The sequence below is a fragment of the Miscanthus floridulus genome, chromosome 6 (genome assembly GCF_019320115.1).
Source record: "Miscanthus floridulus cultivar M001 chromosome 6, ASM1932011v1, whole genome shotgun sequence".
In the NCBI taxonomy this organism is placed as follows: domain Eukaryota; kingdom Viridiplantae; phylum Streptophyta; class Magnoliopsida; order Poales; family Poaceae; genus Miscanthus; species Miscanthus floridulus.
This window is the reverse complement of record NC_089585.1, coordinates 126,686,169-126,708,901: the sequence shown is the minus strand read 5'-3', so window position 1 is coordinate 126,708,901 and position 22,733 is coordinate 126,686,169. Positions and strand designations below refer to the sequence as shown.

The following is a 22,733-nucleotide window of genomic DNA, read 5'->3' as shown; positions in this document are numbered from 1 at the left end:
TGTGCTGGTTCTCAGTCTCTGTGGACGAGTAGTCATAACACCCCTGGTGTTACGAGATTGCTTAGCACCAAGATTTAGGTCCGAGAGGAATTAGCCAAACAAGTTTTCGGGTTTTAAAAATTTATAACGCACGTAAAATGATAAGTGAATCATATGTGACTCACTTTTGTGGACTCAAATAAATATCTAAGTTAACTTACTTGGTGCGTAAAAGTGCTAATGAAAATCCTAACTAGAAAAATGGGATAAGTCATATTAATTGTTTGGCTCGAAAAGCAATTTATATAAATAAAAATAAAATATAACTTGTGTGTAGTACTTAAGTAAAGATGATGAGCAAGTGGTGTAGTTAAAGATGCAACTTTAATTTGTGAAAACAAATGTTGTTAACTAATGTTCTTGAGAGCTCAAAAATTGAATCTGAAACTAAAAATCAGCTTTTTTATTGAATCGGCAAGAATTTGAAAGTATGTTTAAAATGCCATTTTTAGCGAATTATATTGAGCAAAATAGTTAAATAGTGCTTAAGTATTTTGTTCCTATGGTTTAGTGTAAAGTATGGGCTATCGCACGTAGTAATTCTTGGCTGAAGTTAATAAGGTATAGGCCTCTTAAAAATTATGGCAACAAGTGTTCATGGATGTTAAGTCGAATTGAACCCTTGTCTTTTCTAAGTCGGAAAAGAGTGTTGGACAATACCATTTTGGCGTTTAAATTCTAACTAAAATGTTTAAACACTAGCTTCATATTTTTGCATTGTTGGTTGCTTCTAAGTAAGCTCTTGGGCATGGGGTAGGTCGTAGTTGCGTTGGGTCTCGCGTTGCTCCCTGAAAAATTTCCCAAACTTCGTTGGAACGCGCTGTAAACCACGTTGTTGGCGCTCTGTTCGTGCGGCACTCCAGTGACGAGCCCATGTTGGCATCCTTTTATCTCCCTCTTTGGTTGCTCTATGGTCGTGAGACTCGTGACGATTGCTTCGCTAGATGGCTGGCATGTTGGCTCTGGGTTAGCGAAATTGGTTGAGTTTCAATCGAGGTAATCAGTCGCCTTTGCTTCGCTTTAAAATGCGTGCACGGCACCGAGCGCAGCCGCTTGGCCTAAGTCCACGGTCACCACGCGCGCGGACGCTGTGGGCGTCGGTCTCACGCTATGGCCGGGTTGTGGCCGCGGGCCAGCTCGCGCGCACAGATGGTGCTGCGCAGCCCCGGTCTGGCTCCTGCTGTGCCGTGCACTGGGCCAAGCCAAGGCTACGGCTACCGTCGCTCGGTCGACGTGGCGTCCGCCCCACCCTTCTATTCACCTACCGCGTCGTGTCCATGGCGTATGCCACTGCCGCCATGTCTGGTCGTTAACCCGCTAGCCGATGTCGGTAACCCCGCTCGGGCCCGACTACCGCATTCAAGTGCTCCGCGCGCTGGCACCCCTCTTGGCTCTATCTAAGCACTAACCGGCACGTCTCCTACCCTCGCTCGTGCGACCATGTCCCCATGTCGTCGAACCCTGTTGGGTCATGGCTGGGTCACCTCTGCTGGGGCCGCGTCGTGTGATGTAGCAGTGGCGATGCGTCGCCCTCTCCCCTTCGTAATCACCAACTCAAGCTTCCTAGCCCAATTCCTCGTGTCAGTGAGAAGCAGAGGAAGTTAGCTAGGCGCTCCGCTCTCATCGGGTCCAACGGTGGTCTGGCCATGGCCAATTTCAAGTTTTGCTCGTCGCCGGCCATGGGCGTCGCCGTAGTATGTGGATTGGGGGTAAGGCATGTTGGAGCGGTAACAGTTCAACTGCTTGTAACCTTGAGTTCGCCTTGACTCCCTCCATCCGGTGCTCACACTATTTTGCCTAGCTCGGTTGTATGTGGCCGCCCTGTTCGGACCGCCTCTGACTGAACCATCACCACGGGCAAGCTCGCTGTAAGCTCCTCATGCTCACTCTCTCACGTGTTAGTTCTCTGGTGGCTCTAGCTCATCGGAACTGGCATGCCACCACCGCGGATAGCTGCTCATCACTGCAACTCGCGCTAGTGCGTCTCTAAGCCCCTAACCGCCACCCATCCTCGCGTGTTTAGCCGTAGATGGTAGTCGACCTCTTACTTCTATCGCAGCGAGTCTAGTTTGCCCGGCGTAACCGCCTTAAGCCATCGGTCGCCGCGCCAACGAGCACAGGGATCCCCAGGGACCTCCCCATGGTAAAGATGGAAACATCTGAGGGTTTGTTTGCAAAACCGCTGTCGGTAGGAATAGTGCGCATAGTAGTCATGTTATTATCTAAAAGCTTGGGGACTTTTCTACAAAGTCGTCGTCGCGCACGGGCTCCCTCGGCCTTGGGCCGTGTTGGGCCGTCGCAACGCGCGCGCAACCGCGCTCGCGTTGGGCTGCCGGACCAGAATGGGTTGCTGCCGGCCCTTTCCTTTTTCTAATGCATTTTCTAATTTAGTTTCTAAGGCAAACTTGTAAATGCAATATAAATCATGATCTATTTGCTAGTATATTTTATTCACATAGTTTCGTAATATTTTCAAGAGTGATCTAATTAATTTGAGATGCTTAATATTGTTAAGATATAAACCTGATAGAATTTTTGTGATAAATTGATAATAGTGTTGGCTCTGAAGCTTTCACAGTAAATTCCTCACATTATTAGGTGCTCATTGTAATTTTTGTAGTTCTATAATAATTAGTTTGCTAAGATAGCTAATGAGCCCTTGTTCAAATGTGTATATATTAAATCAAGGAAATATCGAAACACCTTTGGGATTGTAGGACTAAAACATTTTTTCGGAGACAAAGCCTTACTTGATGACGTGGATACATAGACTAGTACGTTAGTCATTAAAGCTAGCTCGTTAGCTTACGGAGCGTAATCGTATTTTAGAGTTGAAGTTGCCATTGATTATTTACGTCTCTGCGTTGCATCCACGTATATCATAATAGGAACAATGATGGATCATGGAGTCGACCGAAGTAGCAGAAAAGATGGTGCCTGATGATTGTGTCGCCATGATGGAATGCTAACTTTTGGTTATATCTTATCCAGACAAGCCCCGGTGCATAACCCCTATTATTCTGTACTTTATTTTATGCTTGTGCATTAAGTTTTAAGGAGTTGAATGAAAACCACTTGCATATATATATCCTTATCCTATGAGTCCTACTATTATGTCAGGATCGTGTAGACTGCTATGCTATAGGATCCAGTAGAAGTCGAGTGATTACCTGTCACTCGCGAGAGATATGAAAAATATTATTGTTGTTGTTATATTACTATCACATGAAATATATATGGAGGATAATAAAGACCAAATGGAATGGTACTTGGATCTGGACTTGGTTAGACATTCGAGCGAGGCTCGGATTGCACTTGTTTCACATGTGTCGATTGAGGACTGTCCGTTGCTGTGGATGATAGTCAGGTTACAAACTTATTATCCTGAGTACATACTTGCTTATGGGAGCGGGAAGGCTCGTTGCGCTCTTGTCGTGGGTTCCGGCTCTTTCCGGACCGACTGATTGGAGGCGGGGAAATGTGGAGGTCTAAGCACCATGTTGAGATCGGGTCTCAAGTATGGGGGCTTGGAGTCCAAGTTTGGACGGGGACCTGAACCCTGTGACATAAGCGGAATGGGTTGGTCTTGTTTGTGCCTGGGGTACAAAGAAGGCATTTGTTTCAAGGTACCCAGCTTGGATACATTGATTCATGAATCGCCGTTTTCTGTGAGATGGTACCGACTTAGCTATGGTCTAGCACCGTAGTAAGAACTGGAACTTGAAAGGTGATAAAATTGTTCTGATGGCTTACCACTGCTTGAAAGTAGCATATGTGCTTACATAGAATGGATAGTTAATAAATTAATGATGTCTGCTAATAAAATTTAATATAAGGACACACGTTTAGTAATACTTCCGCAGATGTAATAACTCACAAGCCAAATAAGCTTTGCATATCCTTAAAGTCTTTTATTTTTCTCCTGTCGAGTAAGTCTTGCTGAGTACAATCGAGTACTCTGGGTTTTATTCCCCCTGTTGCAGGTGATCGAGGGATGGTAGACGGCTTTTATGTGGAAACCTCCTGGTGGGCTCAGCGATGATTTTCTTACGTTGCTGACGTAGAGTTTATTCAAAATTTTCACAAAATATTTTTGCAAAGGAAAAGACTTACAACCTGTTATCATTGCATGTATATAATTGTTCATCATGTTAGCGCTTAAACTTGTCGTTATATATATTTCTGCTGAAAACTCGGATAACATTGTATATTCCGCTATTATAATCAATTGAGGTAATATTCTGCTACTGTAATAAAGTGATGTAAGAAATTGTTTAAGAATATTGTAAGCTTTATTCTCTCATTTATGATCTTGGTGGAAAAATATGGATTTTCGAGTTCTCCCTTAGGGTGTGCTCGACGGAACAGCACGATTTAGTGCACTCTTTTAGGTACTTAGTGTCTAATAAAAGACAAGTACTCTTAGGAGGACATTAGATTAGACGGTTCTGCCACATTAATATAGGCCTGTATGCGAATATTTGTAATCGATACAGCATTCCAGACCGCTGAAATAATGGAACAACCCAAGCTCTGGAAGGCCAATCTTCCAGACCGGAACATTTCTCTTGTAGGACTTGTGCGGATTGAAGTGAGTGTTCTGAGGTGCACTAGGCTCATGAACTCTGTGGACGAGTAGTATATAGGTCTGTAAGCGGCTGCTGGTGCGCTGGACTGTTTGAACTTTTGAGCAAAGCGACCTTTGTATTTTTTCCGCCCGTTCGTTTAGCTTTACTGATGCACTTGCTTTCTGATTTTCTGAATGATATGAACTCCATTTTGCAGCGTACAGGAGCATTGTCCATCGAACTTGCCTGATCTTCAACTGTTAGCTTCGCTGATGTCGAAAGGACGTTAATTAAAATTTTAGGACCTAATTGGTTGATAGCCAAATTATGGTCGTCATTGCTAACGTGCGGACGGACGCCCGTGGTTGCAGTCCATTTCTGCGCCTGACATTACTGCTCCTAGGAAACTGGGCCCTCACTTCGTGCCTCTGTCCGGTTGCTGGCGCCCCATCTGCTTTCTGCCCGCACCCCCTTCGTTTTCAGCCCGCGCCCCCTCCGCTTGCCGCACCCGCATGCCGCGCGGGGATCGCCTGCGCCCCTACCGCCTCGCCCTCCGTTTCCCGCGCCCGCTGCCAAGCATCGCTCCATCCCTCCGCTCCCCCACGCGCATGCACGGTGCCCAGGCGGCTGCAACAGTCGGTTGCCACAGGGTGGGTCACGTTACAACATGTGCAACATCCCGGTCTACTTTTCAGATAAAACACTTGCAACATACATACGAAATAGCTGAAACACCTGCAACATACGTCTAAAACACTTGCAAAACACTTGGGAAACTTTTGAAAAAACCATTGCAAACATATATAACATCCAGATAAAACACTTACAACATACGTGTAAAACATATGCAACATCCAGGTAACACACTAACAACGAATGTCTGATAAAACAAATGAAACATTTGGAACAAACAAGTGAAACATACATATATAGCCATTGCAACATGTGCAACATCATGATCTACTTTTACAACATCAAGCTGATGAAATATTTGGAACAAACAACTAAAACATGCATGTATAGCCATTGCAACATGTGCAACATCATGATCTACTTTTGCAACATCAAGCTGAAACACTTGCAACATCCAGATAAACATCTGAAACACTTGAAACACAAGCTTGCAACATGAGTTGTGCCATGTCGCCTTGTTGCTTGGACGAGGTACCCAAGCAGCGTGGGCACACCGGCTAAGGAGAGCGTCGCGACGGCCAGGAGCTTCCACACGTCGAGGTTGAGTTCTCGCCAGGGAGGTCCGCGTTGATGAGCGCCCGAAGGAAGTCGTTTTGTCGTTCCCCGCGCTGCCGAAGACGTCTGACTCGTCGACCATGCCGGCGTCGACGAGGTTCTGTTGGAGGAGTGGGCACGGCGTGGCGACAGAAGCGGCGCGCAGCGGCGAGGCGGAGTGGGGCGGGCGTCCGATGCGGTGAAGCCGCGACTAGCGTAAGCGAATGGGGATTTCTGTCAATGGAGATTCTGTCATGGGTAGAGATGGAGGAGAGAGCGTAGAGGAAAGCAGTCCGATTGGCTATTGGGCCCGGTCACTGCGCAGGCCCAGAAACATGGCATCCGGATGCACACGTCCGGACGGATGCCCTAATCGTAGCATTACCCAATTTCGATTGCCAAAACTTGGACAAGCCTGGTTTTTTTGCCTTTATTTGATTGGTTATGAATATTTGCCAAAGCCTCACATTTAATTAGGTAAATCTATGGTAAATATTTTTGTTCAACTTTTGGCAATTTTGGTTGCCAAATCGCTAGTTTGGTAAAATTTTTGAAACGGAAAATGTGAAAATCCTGAAACCCGAAATGTCAGCTAGTTGGACCATATCTTCACGAGTGTTTCGAATTCATAAAATTTCCCAACCATAGAAATCTTCCAATTATTCGATTCCCAAGCCACTAGGGCTCTTGGAAGAACAACAGAATCGGGCAGGAAACCGAAAAGAGGCAAGTAAAGAGTCCTCGCTACTGTCGCCTGGGTCAAGTCGTCTTCTTGCTTGCCAATCCGTCGCTCCAGCTGAACACACCGGCGAAGAGAAGGAGAAGAAGCGATGGGCTTCACCAAGGAGGACGTCGAGGCGGCCATCACCTCCGCTCTCAGCCCTTCCAATCTCGTAAGCCTCTTGTCGCTCTAAACCCGCTAATCCATCGATCTCCATCGTAAACCCTAACCGCATCGCCTCTGTGCTTCTGCAGGTGGTGACCGACACATCCGGAGGGTAAGCTCGCTCGCTCCCTCCCAAGTCCCAATGCCTAAACTTTTTTTTATTAGCATCTTCAGTTGTTGACTGACCAACAAAGAACGGATCTTTGTTGCGTTGTTGATTGATTCAATTCGTTGGTGCGAAGGTGTGGAGCGAGCTACGAGATCGAGGTGGTGTCGGAGAAGTTCGAGGGGAAGCGGCTGCTGGAGAGGCACCGGATGGTGAACACCGCGCTGGCGCCTCACATGGCGGAGATCCACGCCGTCTCCATCAAGAAGGCGCTCACCCCGGCTCAGGCCCAGCCCCAGCCGGAGCCGGCCGCCGATAAGCCCCAGGCTTAAGTGCTTAATTAACACCCCAAAACGGTTTGATCACATATGCTGATGCATCATTAGTCCTTGAGTGAAGCTATGCATAACGCATCTGTGTAATATGTGGTCTCTGCTACATCGACTACCTGCTTGAATAATGTGGCGGATGCAATTGCTAAATTGCAGGATGTTATCCTTGACTGCTTAGATACTTCTGCACTATGCATTTAACTTCTGAAGTTGTTCTGGGTGCTTTGACTGTTCCTATGTCTTTTCTTGCTTGTAGGGGTTTAGTATTCTTTAACCTTGTGGTTTTTACTCTTGCCAGCATGTCGAACCATGGTCTGCAGTGGGGAGTGGGGTGTGCTGACGGCATCTTGTTTACATAACATTTTCCTTTCCAAATTGATGATCCCATGTGTTGTCCTATGCTGATTAAAACTGGATAAGTATTTAGAGCCTCTTTGGCACGGCTTATGCCGGCTTCGGCTTCATCTATTTTGCGCAAATCGAGGCACTGTAGCGTGAAGCCGTTTTATAAGCCGGGATTAAAATGAACTAGAAGCCGAAAAAAACCAGTTTTTTTTTGTTTCACCGGCTTTGGCTTCCGTGCCAAAAGGGGCTTTAGTGCCGTAACTACAATGGTTTACACAGTTTAAGCTGCAAAAATCATATATACAAACTCCTATGTCATAGCGTGTTTGTAGTATTGCTTTTAGTTCTCGTGAAATAACTTGATACTGGTGTTAAAATTTCTATTTGTCATGAACATTCCAATGTGCTAGTGCACGTTTGCATGGACCCATGAGCAGTAGCACATTGATCACATAAAAATCGAGCTGGTGGCGCCATAGCTCACTTCTATTTGCAAGTGTTGCTAACATGTCTGAATACACAGTTTTGTCTTAAGGCAACAGAAATATGGACTAGCATACCTTGCTTCTATTGGTATACTTGCATACCATAACTTTGAAGACCCTTTCAGAAAAATCTGAAGACAGAGGACCTTGTGAGCGACTATTTCCGCCTATGGTCCCTAATTGCTGACAGTGGTTTCTCGGCGGATGATCCGAAGGAAGACATGATCAATTGGACCCAGGAACCTTCAGGTCAGGTGAATGCACGGCAAGATCAGCTTTTACAGTACAGTTAGGCGCCCAACATCGATCGGGTTTTCTGGCTATTATTTTTTAGCCGTGGGCTCCGGCAGGCTGCGAGTTCTTGTGGCTACTGCTGCAGAACAGAGTTTGGACCGCGGGCTGTTTGTTGGCCAGAGAATGGGTGAACGACTACTGCCCTCTCTGTGAAAGAAACTGTCGGTGTTTTCGGACCACCGACGAGTAAATTTGTATTTGTGTGTCTGGTTCGGATGGTGTGCTCGAAGGACACAATGGTTTATACTGGTTCGGGTGGAATGTTCCTATGTCTAGTTCGCTGCTGCTCGTATTACCGGCACTTGATTTACAGTAGAGGTCACAAACAAGCGAGAGAGGGAGATGATCTCAAATCTCATGTGAAAGGAGTGAACGGGTGCTGAGAGCTGGCTTGTCGTTCAGCCGTGTGCTCGTGTCATGTGTAACACCTCTGGTGTTATGAGCTTGCTTAGCATCAAGATTTAGACCTAAGAGGATTTTCAATGGCAGACATTTGGCGCAGCCGTAGCTGCGGCACGATAGAAATGCGTAGTGGTTGGAATTAATTAGGTTTAGGCATATTAAAAATTACGACAAAAGCGTTAAAGGTTGTTAATTCTAGCTAAGTTATTATTCTCTCTAAGTCGAAAACGATGATGGTAGACAATGCCGTTTTGACATTCGAATTCTAACAAAAATTGTTAGGCACTAGATTCGTTTTTTTGTACCGTTGGTTGTCCCAAGGTGAACACTCGAGAATGGTGTAGGTTATAGTCGTGTTGAGTGTCACGTGGAGCTCAAAAAAATTTGCCAAAGTTTATTAGAACGTGCTGCGAGCTCTATGTCAACGCTCTATCGCGAACCAGAACTTCGAGGACGAACTCATTTTGGCACGCATGTATCTTCCGCTCGGGTGGCTCTTTTGTTGTGCGGATTTCTCTGTTAGATAACCGATAAGATCAACTTTAGGGTCATGGAATTAGTTGAACCTCAATCGCGATAGTTAGCAGTTTTCCGTTCGCTTTAAAACATGTGCGTAGCTGCTGTCGACCGTAATGCCGTCCATGCGCGCGTGCTGGGAGGTGCCCTTGTCCGTTGCCGTTTGGTCACTGCAGCGCTCGTTAACAGCCACTCATCTCACCTACTGAAATGTCCTTGATTTCCTCGAAGGGAAATCCACAGAAACGAAGTGTAAAATGACGAAACGATCCGTCAATTTACCCAAATCTCAGTGATACAGCAAGTCATACACGATTATCAGAGTACAATATAGAGTTTTACATAAATTATTCTCTTCGCCACGCAGGGCGGAACACACTCACACATAGCATCCTGAACAGCCTCTGATAAGGATTAGCAGCGGAAAACGATCTCCTGGAACCAGCTCGAGCGCAGAAATACCCTCTAGTCCTCCCAGTCATCGCCCTCGTAGTCGTACTCGGGCTCGGAACCTGCCAAAAATCTATCAGTACACTTGGTACTGGCCACGCATCGCCCACCCTATGCTTTCATTGCTTTGTGGAGAGTGGAATGCATTGGGGGAAGTAGAAAGAGACCTATTTAGGCTGTGGGTTTCCTATGCAAGTAGTTAATGTTTTAATAATAATATGTTCATCAGGTTTTCTTTACTTAACCCATCTTATTCACACGTTCTCCCCACCCATCACACACAACTCATCTCATCTCCCTCTCTCTCTCTAGGCGACGAGATCGACTCCCGCTCAGATCTCGCCTCAACGGCCAAAGCCGGAATCCAACACAAAACCCAGGGGAAAGGTAGAGAAGGACTCCTCTCTCTAATCGAGTGAAGCGTAGGTCACGGGGATGTCCATATCCGCGAACGCGGCTATACGTATAGTTTGATCAACTCTGCAGAGCGTGTACACCTGGTAATCCACAAGATCGCCATCCTCGACGATCCGGCTCGTCTAGGCTGATTTCAACTGCCTCCCAACCGGTACAGTACCACCCTACCACCCAGCCCTGGGCCACCCCGGAGTCCACTAAAACGCTGAGACTGTGAAACGTAGTACTGGGCCCCCAAGGTCACTACGTTGTCTTAGGAGGGTGTGGGTCCCCATGCCCGTACCTCCCTACACTATCACCTTCCAACCTAGTAGTAGTGGTACCGCCCTAGTCAGTCGGGTAATCGTCCCCCGCCCATCGGGAGCGAGTGGTGTGCATGAAGGTCCCATGGTTCTGGTTCTCAAGACATACCAGTCCTTAGGGGGACCGGACATGATATCTTCTCAAAAGGGGATCACCAACTCCCCGTGCCACGACAGCACCTCACCAGGGATAACCAACACCCCGGTCCACCTCTCACATATACCCGCCACAGGTAACTCTCGCAAGGGATGCCCAGGTCGCATCCCTTCGGCAAGACTTGCCCCAAAGACTCGTCGTAAGATCCTGTCCGATCGACTCAACCCTCACCACACACCCAAAACACACGCCAAGATCTCCCCATGTTCTTTATACAGTTTTTACCAATTCTTACGGCACCTCTTGCCTTACGCGCATACGTCTCTCCCTCACCAGCATCACATCAGAGATATAATGCGAGTAAGAGTAAAGCAGTAAGTATGTAACAAGCGAGCATCTAGCCTATCAGCGGGTGTGCAGGAGTAAGGTTGCAACAAGGTATAAGGCTCAAGTAAAACTACCATGCAACCTAACATCATATTATTGCATGAAAGATAAAGCGCTAGCAATTTTAGTTATAGCATGCATAATAGGATCTACGAGATTGGGTGGGGCGTGGCACCTGGCAGGTCATCTCCCAAGTCCTCGCTATAGTCAGGGTCGTACTCCTCAGTCGACAGGTCCTCCGGCTCTGTTAATCATAACATATGGTCGCGTGAGCGACTCTTATAAAAATGCACGAAGGAGCAACATAAATTCAAAAGATCCAAAGGCACTCAAGCACAAGCTTATGATGTAGGGCTCATTTTTAGAAAGATTTGGACACTGGTTTGGTATTTTTCTGAGCTAAAATGAATTAGTTATGGATTTTCAAAGATTAAATGAATTTCTAAAAAAGAAAAAGAGTTGGAAATTCCAGGCAGTGACACGTGGCAGCACCCGATTGGCTGGAACGGAGTGAGTCACTGATAGGTGGGTCCGTTGACTGGTCAGCGGTCACTTTGACCGGACCGAGGCCGGGCTCTAGTGGGCCGGCTAGGGCTGGATATGGGCCAGGTTGGGCCGGTCTGGGCCGGGCCGGCCCGGACACGTGGCAGCTTCTCGTGATGCCACGTTGCCCTATGGATTCAAAAAAAAGGGGGCTCCAGACTTATAGGCGTGGCGCACGGTGAGCGTGAACCAGCGGTTCATGGGTGTACGTGGGGTCTACGGTGGACCGCGTTCACCTTCTCTTCCCTCCTCTTGGTTCATGGTGCACTTGGTGCACGAACTACGATCCCAGCCCCTCCTTTTGCTTCACCGCGCGGTGGCGCACCCACCGGCGGTGAGCGGCCGTTTCTGGCCACGGCTGCTCCTCGACAGCGTTTCTTTAGGCTTGGCCGAAAACTTCTCGGACCGTCCTTGCCCAGCAACATGGCCAGCGTGACTGGGTACGCCCTCGGCACAACGGCGCTCAGGAGCGCGGCTCCGCCGACAAGGTAAACGTGAGCAGCTCCCTCATGGGGCTCTCTCCCTCCACCTTGCTGCGCACGACGCGTCCCTTGCCATGGCAAAACAGGTAACCCTCCTCTCCTCGCTTCTACTGGCCTAACGCAGCAAGAACGGGACCTCGCCATGGTGAGCTCTAGCCATGGCGGGCATGCTCCGCAGCGCGTCGCCCTCTAGCGTTCCCAGGCCCTCGGTGCGTAGTGCGGTCCGTGGTTGGGGCGGCAGATGTGCGTGTGTGTGTGTAAGCAGGGTACATGGGTCTGGGCCTTCTCTCGCTCGTTCCCAGTACGGTGACGGCGAGTGATGCCCGCGAACTCTACTGTGGAGAGCCGGGAGAGTGCTGGGGCTCACCATAGGTGGCGATGGCGAAAGGATGTTGACGCAGGGCGAGTCGAGGCAGTGTCGGGGCGTGGCCATGTCGTGTCGAGCAGCTGCTCTGCTGTAGTCAGTCGATACATCGTCTTCCATTCCAGTGGCTCCTCTTCGGCGGCCCTCTCTTCTCTATCCCCCCTTTCTTCCCCCTTCCCCTCCCTCTCTTGGTCGCAATGAAAAGTGGTGGCCACTAGGGCGACGCACGAGGTGTTGGGAAACGGCTAGGGCACCTCGGTGGTGTCCTCTTATAGGGGGGATGATCATGGTGAGGTGAACGGCAAGAAGGGGGCCTTGGGCCATGTGGAGGTGATCGACGTGCTTAGGCTAGGGTTGCGGTCATGGCGCGGTCGCGGGTTACCTTGGCGCCTCCGTTTTGGCGCAACAACCCGCTCAGGCTTCGTACGATGGTGTCGGAGGTGGTTGCAAGAGCGCGGGCCACAGCGATGGCATCATGGCGTGGATGGCTCTAGCTGGGGCGGTAGTAGTGCGGGTGGGCGAGGTGGTGTCGCATCCACGCGTTCGCTGCCACCCGACGCGAAGGGAACGACTGGCGAGGGAGATTCCCCCTCCTCTGTCCTGACTCAGGCGTGAAAAGGAGGAGAGGCGTGAGGAGGACGATGACAATGGGGTCCTAGCTGGCGGTGACCGGGAGAGAGGGGAGAGCAGCTCCCAGCTGGGCCACTTGGCGTTGTCAGGCCACACCGGATCCGTGCTCCGTCACGGTGGGAATGGGGCTGCTGGATGGCTGGGCCGGTTGGGGCGAGGGTTGGGCCAGCCTACGGTTGCTGGTGTGCGGCCTGCTGGGCTAGAGCCTATTTGCGGGCTGTGAAGCCAGTCTGTCTTGAGTTTCTAGGCCAAAAGGGTTTCTCTATTTTAGTTTAATTGAATTAGCTCTTCTTTGTTATCTCTTCATTTTTCTAGCTACTCCATAGTTCCTACTTGCATACACATGTGTTGCCTACTCATGTATGCCCTAGTGGGGTCCTCTAGAGGTCACTTAGGGTTCCACCAAGGGTTGGCAGCATCACCCACACATTTATTTAAATATTTAAATAAAGGTTGTTGCTTTTATTAATCAATACAAAATAACATAAGAAGCAATTCATGCAAATTTAATTAATTACAAAGATATAAACATCTACAATAGGTACTACTTATACAACTAGGGTAGTTTTCCTACAAGACAGTCACCAACCATTGGCTATTTCTAGAAAAAAAAATTGTAGTTGTGATTTTTGATTCTTTTTGTTTTCAGGAAATTTCTGGGTTGTTACAGTCCTTCCCCGTCATAGAAATCTCGTCCCGAGATTTAAGGTGTGACATACCTTTCGAAAAGGTAGGGGTAAAGCATTCGGAGTTTGGACTCCTTCTCCCATGTAGCTTCCTGTTCAGTGTGGTTGCTCCACTGAACCTTGCACATGGGTATCACAGTGCTTCTAGTCTCCTTCTCGGCTTTGTCTAGTATCCGGATCGGGTGTTCTTTGTACTCTAGGGTGTCCTGAATATCTAGTGCATTTGTATGCACCTCTTGCTCTGGCAACTGCAAGCACTTGCGTAGCTGGGACACGTGAAACACTGGGTGTACTCCTGTCAACTCCTCGGGCAACTCTACCTTGTATGCCAACTTGTCGATCCTCTGACAAATCCTGTAAGGTCCCACGTACCTGGGGGCCAATTTCCCTTTCACATGAAATCTGACAGTGCCTCGAAGTGGGGAGACTTTGAGATAGACATAGTCCCCAACCTGAAACTCGAGTTCTCTCCGACGGTTATCTGCGTAGCTTTTCTATCGACTTTGAGCAATCCTCAGGTTCTCTCGCACTTGGGCGACTCCTTCTTCGGCATCTTTGATCTTTGCGGGGCCAAAGAATGATCTCTCTCCTACCTCTGACCACATCAGAGGGGTTCTACACTTTCTGCCATACAAAGCCTCAAACGGTGACATCTTGAGACTAGCCTGGTACATATTGTTGTACGAGAACTCTGCGTGGGACAAGCTTTTCTCCCAATCAGACCCATACTTCAAGACACAAGCTCGGAGCATGTCCTCCAAAATCTGATTAACCCTCTCTATCTAACCATCTGTCTGTGGGTGGTACACGGTGCTGTAATCCAGTCACGTCCCTATGGCCTTGTGGAGACTCTTCTAGAACTTGGACATGTATTGTGTGCCACGATCAGACACTATGCTAGTGGGGGCTCCGTGGAGTCTGAGAATGTGCTCGATGTACAGATCTGCTAACTTATCAACTCTATAGTCAATCCTCATAGCTATGAAGTGAGCTACCTTGGTCAGTCGGTCAACAATCACCCAAATCGAGTCATGGCCTTTAGGGGTTCGAGGTAAACCCACTATAAAGTCCATGGATATGCTCTCCCATTTCCACACTGGGACGTCCAAGGGTTTAAGCAACCCGGTCGGTCTCTGATGCTCAGCCTTGACCCTATTGCAAATGTCGCATCGCGCGACATGTTCGGCAATATCTACCTTCATGTTTTTCCACCAGAACTATTTCTTCATATCGGCATACATTTTGGTGCTTCCCGAGTGGATACAATACTTAGAGTCATGACCCTCTTGTAAGATTTCTTGCCGCAAGGCGGGATCAGATGGTACACAGATTCTGTCCTTGTACCAGTACACTCCTTGCACATCTTCCCTGAACTCAGGGCACTTGCCCCTCTTCATGAGTTCTTGGATCTCCTAGATTTCCGGACACTCTAGTTGCGCATTGCGGATCCGATCCTTGAGGTTGTATTGCACTCGAAGCTCATTTAGCATACCCTTTGGTAGAATCTCAAGACGAAGGTCACCCATTTCCTGACACAACTCGGGTGGTATAGCTTCCATGGATAGATTATGACAATAACTCTTTCGGCTCAAGGCATCAGCGACTACATTAGCTTTTCCCGGATGATAATGAATCTCTAGGTCATAATCTTTTATAAGCTCTAGCCATCTACGCTGTCTCATGTTCAGATCCTCTTATGTGAAGAAGTACTTCAGGCTCTTGTGATCGGTGTAGATATCACACTTATTTCTGATCAAGTAGTGCCTCCAGATCTTTAGGGCATGCACAACAGCGGCAAGCTCAAGGTCGTGGGTCGGGTAGCGTTGCTCATGGTCCTTCAACTGTCGGGACGCATAGGCAATGACTCTCCCACACTGCATCAAAACACAACCCAGTCCCTGTCTGGATGCATCACAATAGACTACGAAGTCTTTCTGGATATCGGGCAAGGCAAGAACAGGAGTGGTGGTAAGCTTCTGTTTCAGAGTCTAGAAGTTGTGCTCGCACTCGGGCGTCCATTCAAAATCATTAGTCTTCTTTAGTAGGTTGGTCATGGGCTTGGCTATCTTTGAGAAGTTCTTGATGAACCTTCGATAGTACCCAGCCAATCCGAGAAAACTGTGGATATCGGTCACATTGCGGGATTGTTCCCACCCCTTCACAGCTTCAATCTTTGCGGGATCTACAGCGACTCCCTCAGCAGTGAGAACATGACCAAGAAAGGTGACTTTTTCGAGCCAAAAGTCACACTTGCTAAACTTGGCATAAAGCTGATTCTGCCTCAACTTCTCCAGAACCACTCTCAAGTGTTGTTCATGCTCTTCGGTGGTGGAGGAATAGATAAGGATGTCATCAATGAACACCACCACGAACTTGTCCAGCTCATCCATGAATACCTTATTCATCATGTTCATGAAATAGGCCGGGGCATTAGTGAGTTAGAAGGACACCACTGTGAACTTGTATTGCCCGTATCTGGTGACGAAAGCCGTCTTAGGAATGTCCTCAGGTTTGATTTTCATCTGATGATACCCAGACCTAAGATCAATCTTGGAAAAGTAATTGGCATCTTTCAGCTGATCTAGGAGGTCATCGATCCTGGGCAGAGGATACTTGTTCTTGACTGTTACGGCATTCAAGTTCCGATAGTCAATGCACATCCTCATGGATCCATCCTTCTTTTTCAAGAACAGAACAGGGGAACCCCAGGGTGATGCACTGGGTCTGATGTACCCCTTGTCCAACAACTCCTTGAGCTATTTCTTTAGCTCCTCTAGCTCATCGGCTGACATGCAGTAGGGTCTTTTAGCAATAGGCCCGATACCTGGCAGAAGGTCAATCACAAACTCTACATCCCGATCAGGTGGCATGCCTGGCAACTCCTCAGGAAACATGTCAGGGTACTCATTCACAACGGTTACCTCCTCAACTGTATTGGCCTCTAAGGCACACAACATAGCGACTGTCTTTCCCTGATTAGGCTTACAGTGGATTATGTGACCACTTGGGTGTGTGATCTCTACATACCTTGGTGAACAAGATATCACTCCTTTGTGATGTGTCAACCAATCCATTCCCAGTATGACATCTAGTCCCTCAGATGGAAGTAAGGTGAGATCGGCTAGAAAAGGGTAGCCCTCAATGGTGATACTCACTCCCTAACATCTCTTGGTGCATATAATGCGACCCAAAGGTGAACTGGTGTCAATGGGCTCCTTGCGGGGGGTCATAGGTATGCTATGCTCTCGTGCAAACTTGGTGGAAATGTATGAACAAGTAGCTCCAGAGTCGAATGAAACCGAAGCTATAGCTCCCTATACCAAAAACATACCGTACACCACGTCGGGAGCGTCCTAGGCATCCTCCGCGGTCATGTGGTTGAGACGACTACGGATAGCCCCTGCAACATTCTTGCACGGAGCAGCAGGTGTAGCAGCCTGTCTCGCCTGGGTCGGAGCAGGCGGTGTGCCGTTCTTGATGGGGCACTCAACGATCTTGTGACTAGGCTGGCCACAACCGAAGCAAGTGAAGGGTGCGCTACATGTGGGGGTGGGCGTAGCGGTCCTCCACGTGCCAGCTCCCTGAGTGGGGCAACTCAGAGCAGGACGGCTTTGAGCGGGGTGGTGGTAGTTGGCGGTGTAGGTACCACCTCCATGGCTCAGAGCGATCACAACCCCTTGAGTGTAGCGTGAGCGAAGCGGGGGAAGCATGTGAGCACGTGGCCTCTACGGGTCCAGGCCATGAGAGGAACTCTCGAACCGACGCTTCTTCTCCTTGTGGAGGGCGTCCACCTCCAGACGATCCCTCTCCATCTCCAGTACCTTGTTGACCATCTCGCGAAGGGTGCGGCAGGCATGACCCAAGAGGGCCACCTTGAGACGAGAGTTTAGCCCCTTCTTGAAGCAGTACATCTTTTTCTTCTCGGTATCGGTCTCACCTGGAGCATACCTCATCATGCGGGTGAAGCGAGTGGTGTACTCCTGAACCTTCTGGGAGCCTTGGGAGATGTTGTGAAACTCCTCCACCTTGGCATCCATGACACCTTCGAGCACGTGATGCTCACGGAAGGCCTCTGCAAACTCCTCCCAAGAGATTCTCCCCGGGTCCTCGTGGGTGTCGCAGTAACTGTCCCACCATGTGCGTGCAGCGCCAGTGAGCTGGTGGGCGGTGACCCCCATGCACTCCTCATCAGTGCAGGTGGTGAGGTCTAGCTTCTTCTCCATCACGGAGCCAGTCCTCGGCGGTGATGGGATCATCGTCGGCGGTGTCGAAAGTAGGAGGCCTCAGCTTGAGGAAACCCTCTAACTTCCACTGGAAGTCATTGGGAGGACCCCCGTGGTGGTGAAGCATCCCCTGAGCCAGCACCTCCAAGAGGCGGGTTTGGTGGTCCATCACCTCCGCCAACTGTGGTGGTGGCGGCGGTGGTGCTCCTCCTCCAAGCTGTTGAGCGGCACCCACCCCCAATGCGGGCTCCTCCCCGGCACTAAAGAGGGCTCCCTTGCCCCCTCCATGGCCACGGCCATGACCACGGGCCATGGGCACGGGGGAAAGCGAGCGGTTGTTCAGACGAGCAGAACGACGGCAAGACATCTCTCTACAGGGTTAGGTCATTATTTAACATTTTTTGTTAGATTCATTGTTCAGTGGTTTATCAATTTAAAATGAGATTTCTATCCAACACTCATACAAAGATGCAAATAGGAACCATAAGATGCAATAAGATCCAAAACATCCATTACATTAATTTATTACATAGCGACATCTCCAGTAGCTACACTGACAGATTCGCAGGAATCGTGCTACTCGTAGGCAGCTCCAAAAGTGGGACATCCTACTTTACTTCATAGGTGCGTCATATCTCTGGCCATGTAGGGCTCAACATGTCTACTACTACATTAACTACTCCTGACTGGGAGTGACGGGTGGTGTAGAAGGACCGGAAGTGGAAGCCTCGGGAGTGCCCTCCATGGCACGGAGCTCGTCGTCGGAGCGGTGGATCCTCGCGACATTGGTGAGAGCATAGTCCAGCATCTCTATCCTCGGAACCTCTGAGTAATCCTCCATCGGGCAAGCCTTGAAGTTGAGCTTGGTGGCCTCAACGTGGAAGGGCTGTCTACGTGGCTTCTTGCGCATCCCAGGTAAGAGGACACCCTAGACCTTCCCGATCTCCTGGACGCGCTTGCGATCAGTGTCGATCCAAGCCTGGCTGATGCGGTTCACCTTGTCCTAAAGGTACTCGGTGCACTTGATGTAGTGAACCAGATGTTGCATGTTGTAGGTGGTGGTGATGGCAGCCTCCATAGCCAGCTTCTCCATCGTGTTGCAACGACCCTCCAGGGCAAGCTTCCTGATGCCACGGTGCTTCTCCTTCTCATGGAACTCCCTCAGGGTAAGCCTCTGACGCTCAATCTGATCCTCGCACTCAAGCACCTTGGACTCAAGATAGTCGTGGCGAAGCTCAGCCTCCCCAACTTTGTCCTTGAGGTTGGCGATCTCCTCCCGAAGTGACTTCTCATGGGTCTCGTAGAAGGTCTTCATTCTGTCATAGCCCATGCGCTCCTCCTCGAGCTTGCCGACCATCTCCTCCTCCTTGTGCTCCACCTTGAGGAACTCCTCGTCGCAACGAAACAGGAAGTCTCGGTAGCGGCGGTTCTGCATCTCCACATCCATGATGTAGCGATCCTGGGCGATGATGTACTGTGCAGAGGCCCTCAGGCAGGGGTTGACCTCGTCACGCGCAGCATGTTCTGCAGCAATGATCTACGGCTCTGAGAACCTGTTGAGGTCCAGAGCGGCAGGCAGCAGGCGGTACGGTCCCGTCTTGAGGTAGTCGTGTGCGTCACGTATCACACCATGAAGAGCAGTGCGCGAGATGGACTGCACGCACGAAGCAATGGAGTTCTCCACCTCCAATGTCTCGAAGGCACGCAGCACGGGTACGAACTCGCTGGCGGGGACCTTGAGGTGGACCACGATGTGGCCCTTGAACATTTCGAGTCCTAGCTCACCCCGGCACACGTACTCGATCTTCTCTGTGGGGACGCCTAGCGAGTCTAGTACATCATACAGGATCGTGGCAAACCCACGATAGGCCAGTCCATCCACAGGGAGCTCGACAACAGGAGCCATCTGCAATTTTAACCATAAGACGGAGTCAGTACTTGTTATTTATGAAGTATCTTGAGTAATACAGAGTGAAACTTGGTAAAACAAGGCGAAACAAGGTAAATCAGGGTGATACTTGGTGAATCCTGAGTGATACAGGGTGAACCAGGGTGGAACGGAGCGATGTGATGGTTAAGGTAGAATGAAATTTAGGTAAGAGAGTGCGAAATTGAGGTAAGCCATGCACGAAAATGCAGCACGATCGGTAATATAACCGAAAGTGTCAAGATCTTTCATAATCCTATTGTCCAAACCTATGGGTCCGTCCTAAGGTCAAGCATGGCTCTGATACCAACTGAAACGTCCTTGATTTCCTCGAAGGGAAATCCACAGAAACGAAGTGTAAAATGATGAAACGATCCGTCAATTTACCCAAATCTCAGTGATACAGCAAGTCATACACAATTATCAGAGTACAATATAGAGTTTTACATAAATTATTCTCTTCGCCACGCAGGGCGAAACACACTCACACATAGCATCCTGAACAGCCTCTGATAAGGATTAGCAGCGGAAAACAATCTCCTGGAACCAGCTCGAGCGCAGATAGACCCTCTAGTCCTCCCAGTCATCGCCCTCGTAGTCGTACTCGGGCTCGGAACCTGCCAAAAATCTATCAGTACACTTGGTACTGGCCACGCATCGCCCACCCTATGCTTGCATTGCTTTGTGGAGAGTGGAATGCATTGGGGGAAGTAGAAAGAGACCTATTTAGGCTGTGGGTTTCCTATGCAAGTAGTTAATGTTTTAATAATAATATGTTCATCAGGTTTTCTTTACTTAACCCATCTTATTCACACGTTCTCCTCACCCATCATACACAACTCATCTCATCTCCCTCTCTCTCTAGGCGACAGGATCGACTCCCGCTCAGATCTCGCCTCAATGGCCAAAGCCAGAATCCAACACAAAACCCGGGGGAAAGGTAGAGAAGGACTCCTCTCTCTAATCGAGTGAAGCGTAGGTCATGGGGATGTCCATATCCGCGGACGTGGCTATATGTATAGTTTGATCAACTCTACAGAGCGTGTACACCTGGTAATCCACAAGATCGCCATCCTCGACGATCCGGCTCGTCTAGGCTGATTTCGACTGCCTCCCAACCGGTATAGTACCACCCTACCACTCAGCCCTGGGCCACCCCGGAGTCCACCGAAATGCTGAGACTATGAAACGTAGTACCGGGCCCCCAAGGTCACCACGTTGTCTTAGGAGGGTGTGGGTCCCCATGCCCGTACCTCCCTACACTATCACCTTCCAACCTAGTAGTAGTGGTACCGCCCTAGTCAGTCAGGTAATCGTTCCCCGCCCATCGGGAGAGAGTGGTGTGCATGAAGGTCCCATGGTTCCGGTTCTCAAGACATACCAGTCCTTAGGGGGACCGGACAGGATATCTTCTCAAAAGGGGATCACCAACTCCCCGTGCCACGACATCACCTCACCAGGGATAACCAACACCCCGGTCCACCTCTCACATATACCCGCCACAGGTAACTCTCGCAAGGGATGCCCAGGTCGCATCCCTTCGGCAAGACATGCCCCAAAGACTCGTCGTAAGATCCTGTCCGATCGACTCAACCCTCACCACACACCCAAAACACACGCCAAGATCTCCCCATGTTCTTTATCCAGTTTTTACCAATACTTACGGCACCTCGTGCCTTACGCACATACGTCTCTCCCTCACCAACATCACATCACAGATATAATGCAAGTAAGAGTAAAGCAGTAAGTATGTAACAAGCGAGCATCTAGCCTATCAGTGGGTGTGCAGGAGTAAGGTTGCAACAAGGTATAAGGCTCAAGTAAAACTACCATGCAACCTAACATCATATTATTGCATGAAAGATAAAGCGCTAGCAATTTTAGTTATAGCATGCGTAATAGGATCTACGAGATTGGGTGGGGCATGGCACCTGGTAGGTCATCTCCTAAGTCCTAGCTATAGTCGGGGTCGTACTCCTCAGTCGGCAGGTCCTCCGGCTCTGTTAATCGTAACATTTGGTCGCATGAGCGACTCTTATAAAAATGCACAAAGGAGCAACAGAAATTCGAAAGATCCAAAGGCACTCAAGCACAAGCTTACGATGTAGGGCTCAATTTTAGAAAGATTTGGACACTGGTTTGGTATTTTTCTGAGCTAAAATGAATTAGTTATGGATTTTCAAAGATTAAATGAATTTCTAAAAAAGAAAAAGAGTTGGAAATTCCAGGCTGTGACACGTGGCAGCACCCGATTGGCTGGAACGGAGTGAGTCACTAACAGGTGGGCCCGTTGACTGGTCAGCGGTCAACGGTCAACCTTGATCGGGCCGAGGCCGGGCACTAGTGGGCCGGCTAGGGCTGGATACGGGCCGGGTTGGGCCGGTCTGGGCCGGGCTGGCCCGGACACATGGCAGCTTCTCGTGATGCCATGTTGCCCTGTGGATTCAAAAAAAAGGGGGCTCTAGACTTGTAGGCGTGGCTCACAGTGAGCGTGAACCAGCGGTTCATGGGTGTACGTGGGGTCTACGGTAGACCGCGTTCACCTTCTCTTCCCTCCTCTTGGTTCATGGTGCACCTGGTGCACGAACTATGGTCCCGGCCCCTCCTTTTGCTTCACCGCGCGGTGGCGCGCCCACCGGCGGCGAGCGGCCGTTTCTAGCCACGGCTGCTCCTCGGCAGCGTTTCTTTAGGCTTGGCCAAAAACTTCTCGGACCGTCCTTGCCTAGTGACATGGCCGGCGTGACTAGATACGCCCTCGGCACAACGGCGCTCGGGAGCGCGGCTCCGCCGATGAGGTAAACACGAGCAGCTCCCTCACGGGGCTCTCTCCCTCCACCTTGCTGCGCACGGCGCGTCCCTTGCCACGGCGAAATAGGTAACCCTCCTCTCCTTGCTTCTACTGGCCTGACACGGCAAGAACGGGACCTCACCATGGAGAGCTCTAGCCATGGCGGGCATGCTCCGTAGCGCGTCGCCCTCCAGCGTTCCCAGGCCCTCGGTGCGTAGTGCGGTCCATGGTTGGGGC

The 22,733-nt window shown here is 49.5% G+C and overlaps 1 protein-coding gene across 1 annotated transcript; it reads left to right on the top strand.

Moving 5' to 3' along the window:
- The first annotated feature begins 6,523 nt into the window (after nucleotides 1-6,523).
- LOC136459520 (protein BOLA2-like) lies at nucleotides 6,524-7,335 on the top strand. Its single transcript, XM_066459368.1, has 3 exons — nucleotides 6,524-6,727; nucleotides 6,810-6,832; nucleotides 6,963-7,335. Exons 1-3 carry the CDS (start codon nucleotides 6,665-6,667, stop codon nucleotides 7,156-7,158), a joined length of 282 nt encoding a protein of 93 aa, XP_066315465.1. The 5' UTR covers nucleotides 6,524-6,664; the 3' UTR covers nucleotides 7,159-7,335.
- Nucleotides 7,336-22,733: the final 15,398 nt, after the last annotated feature.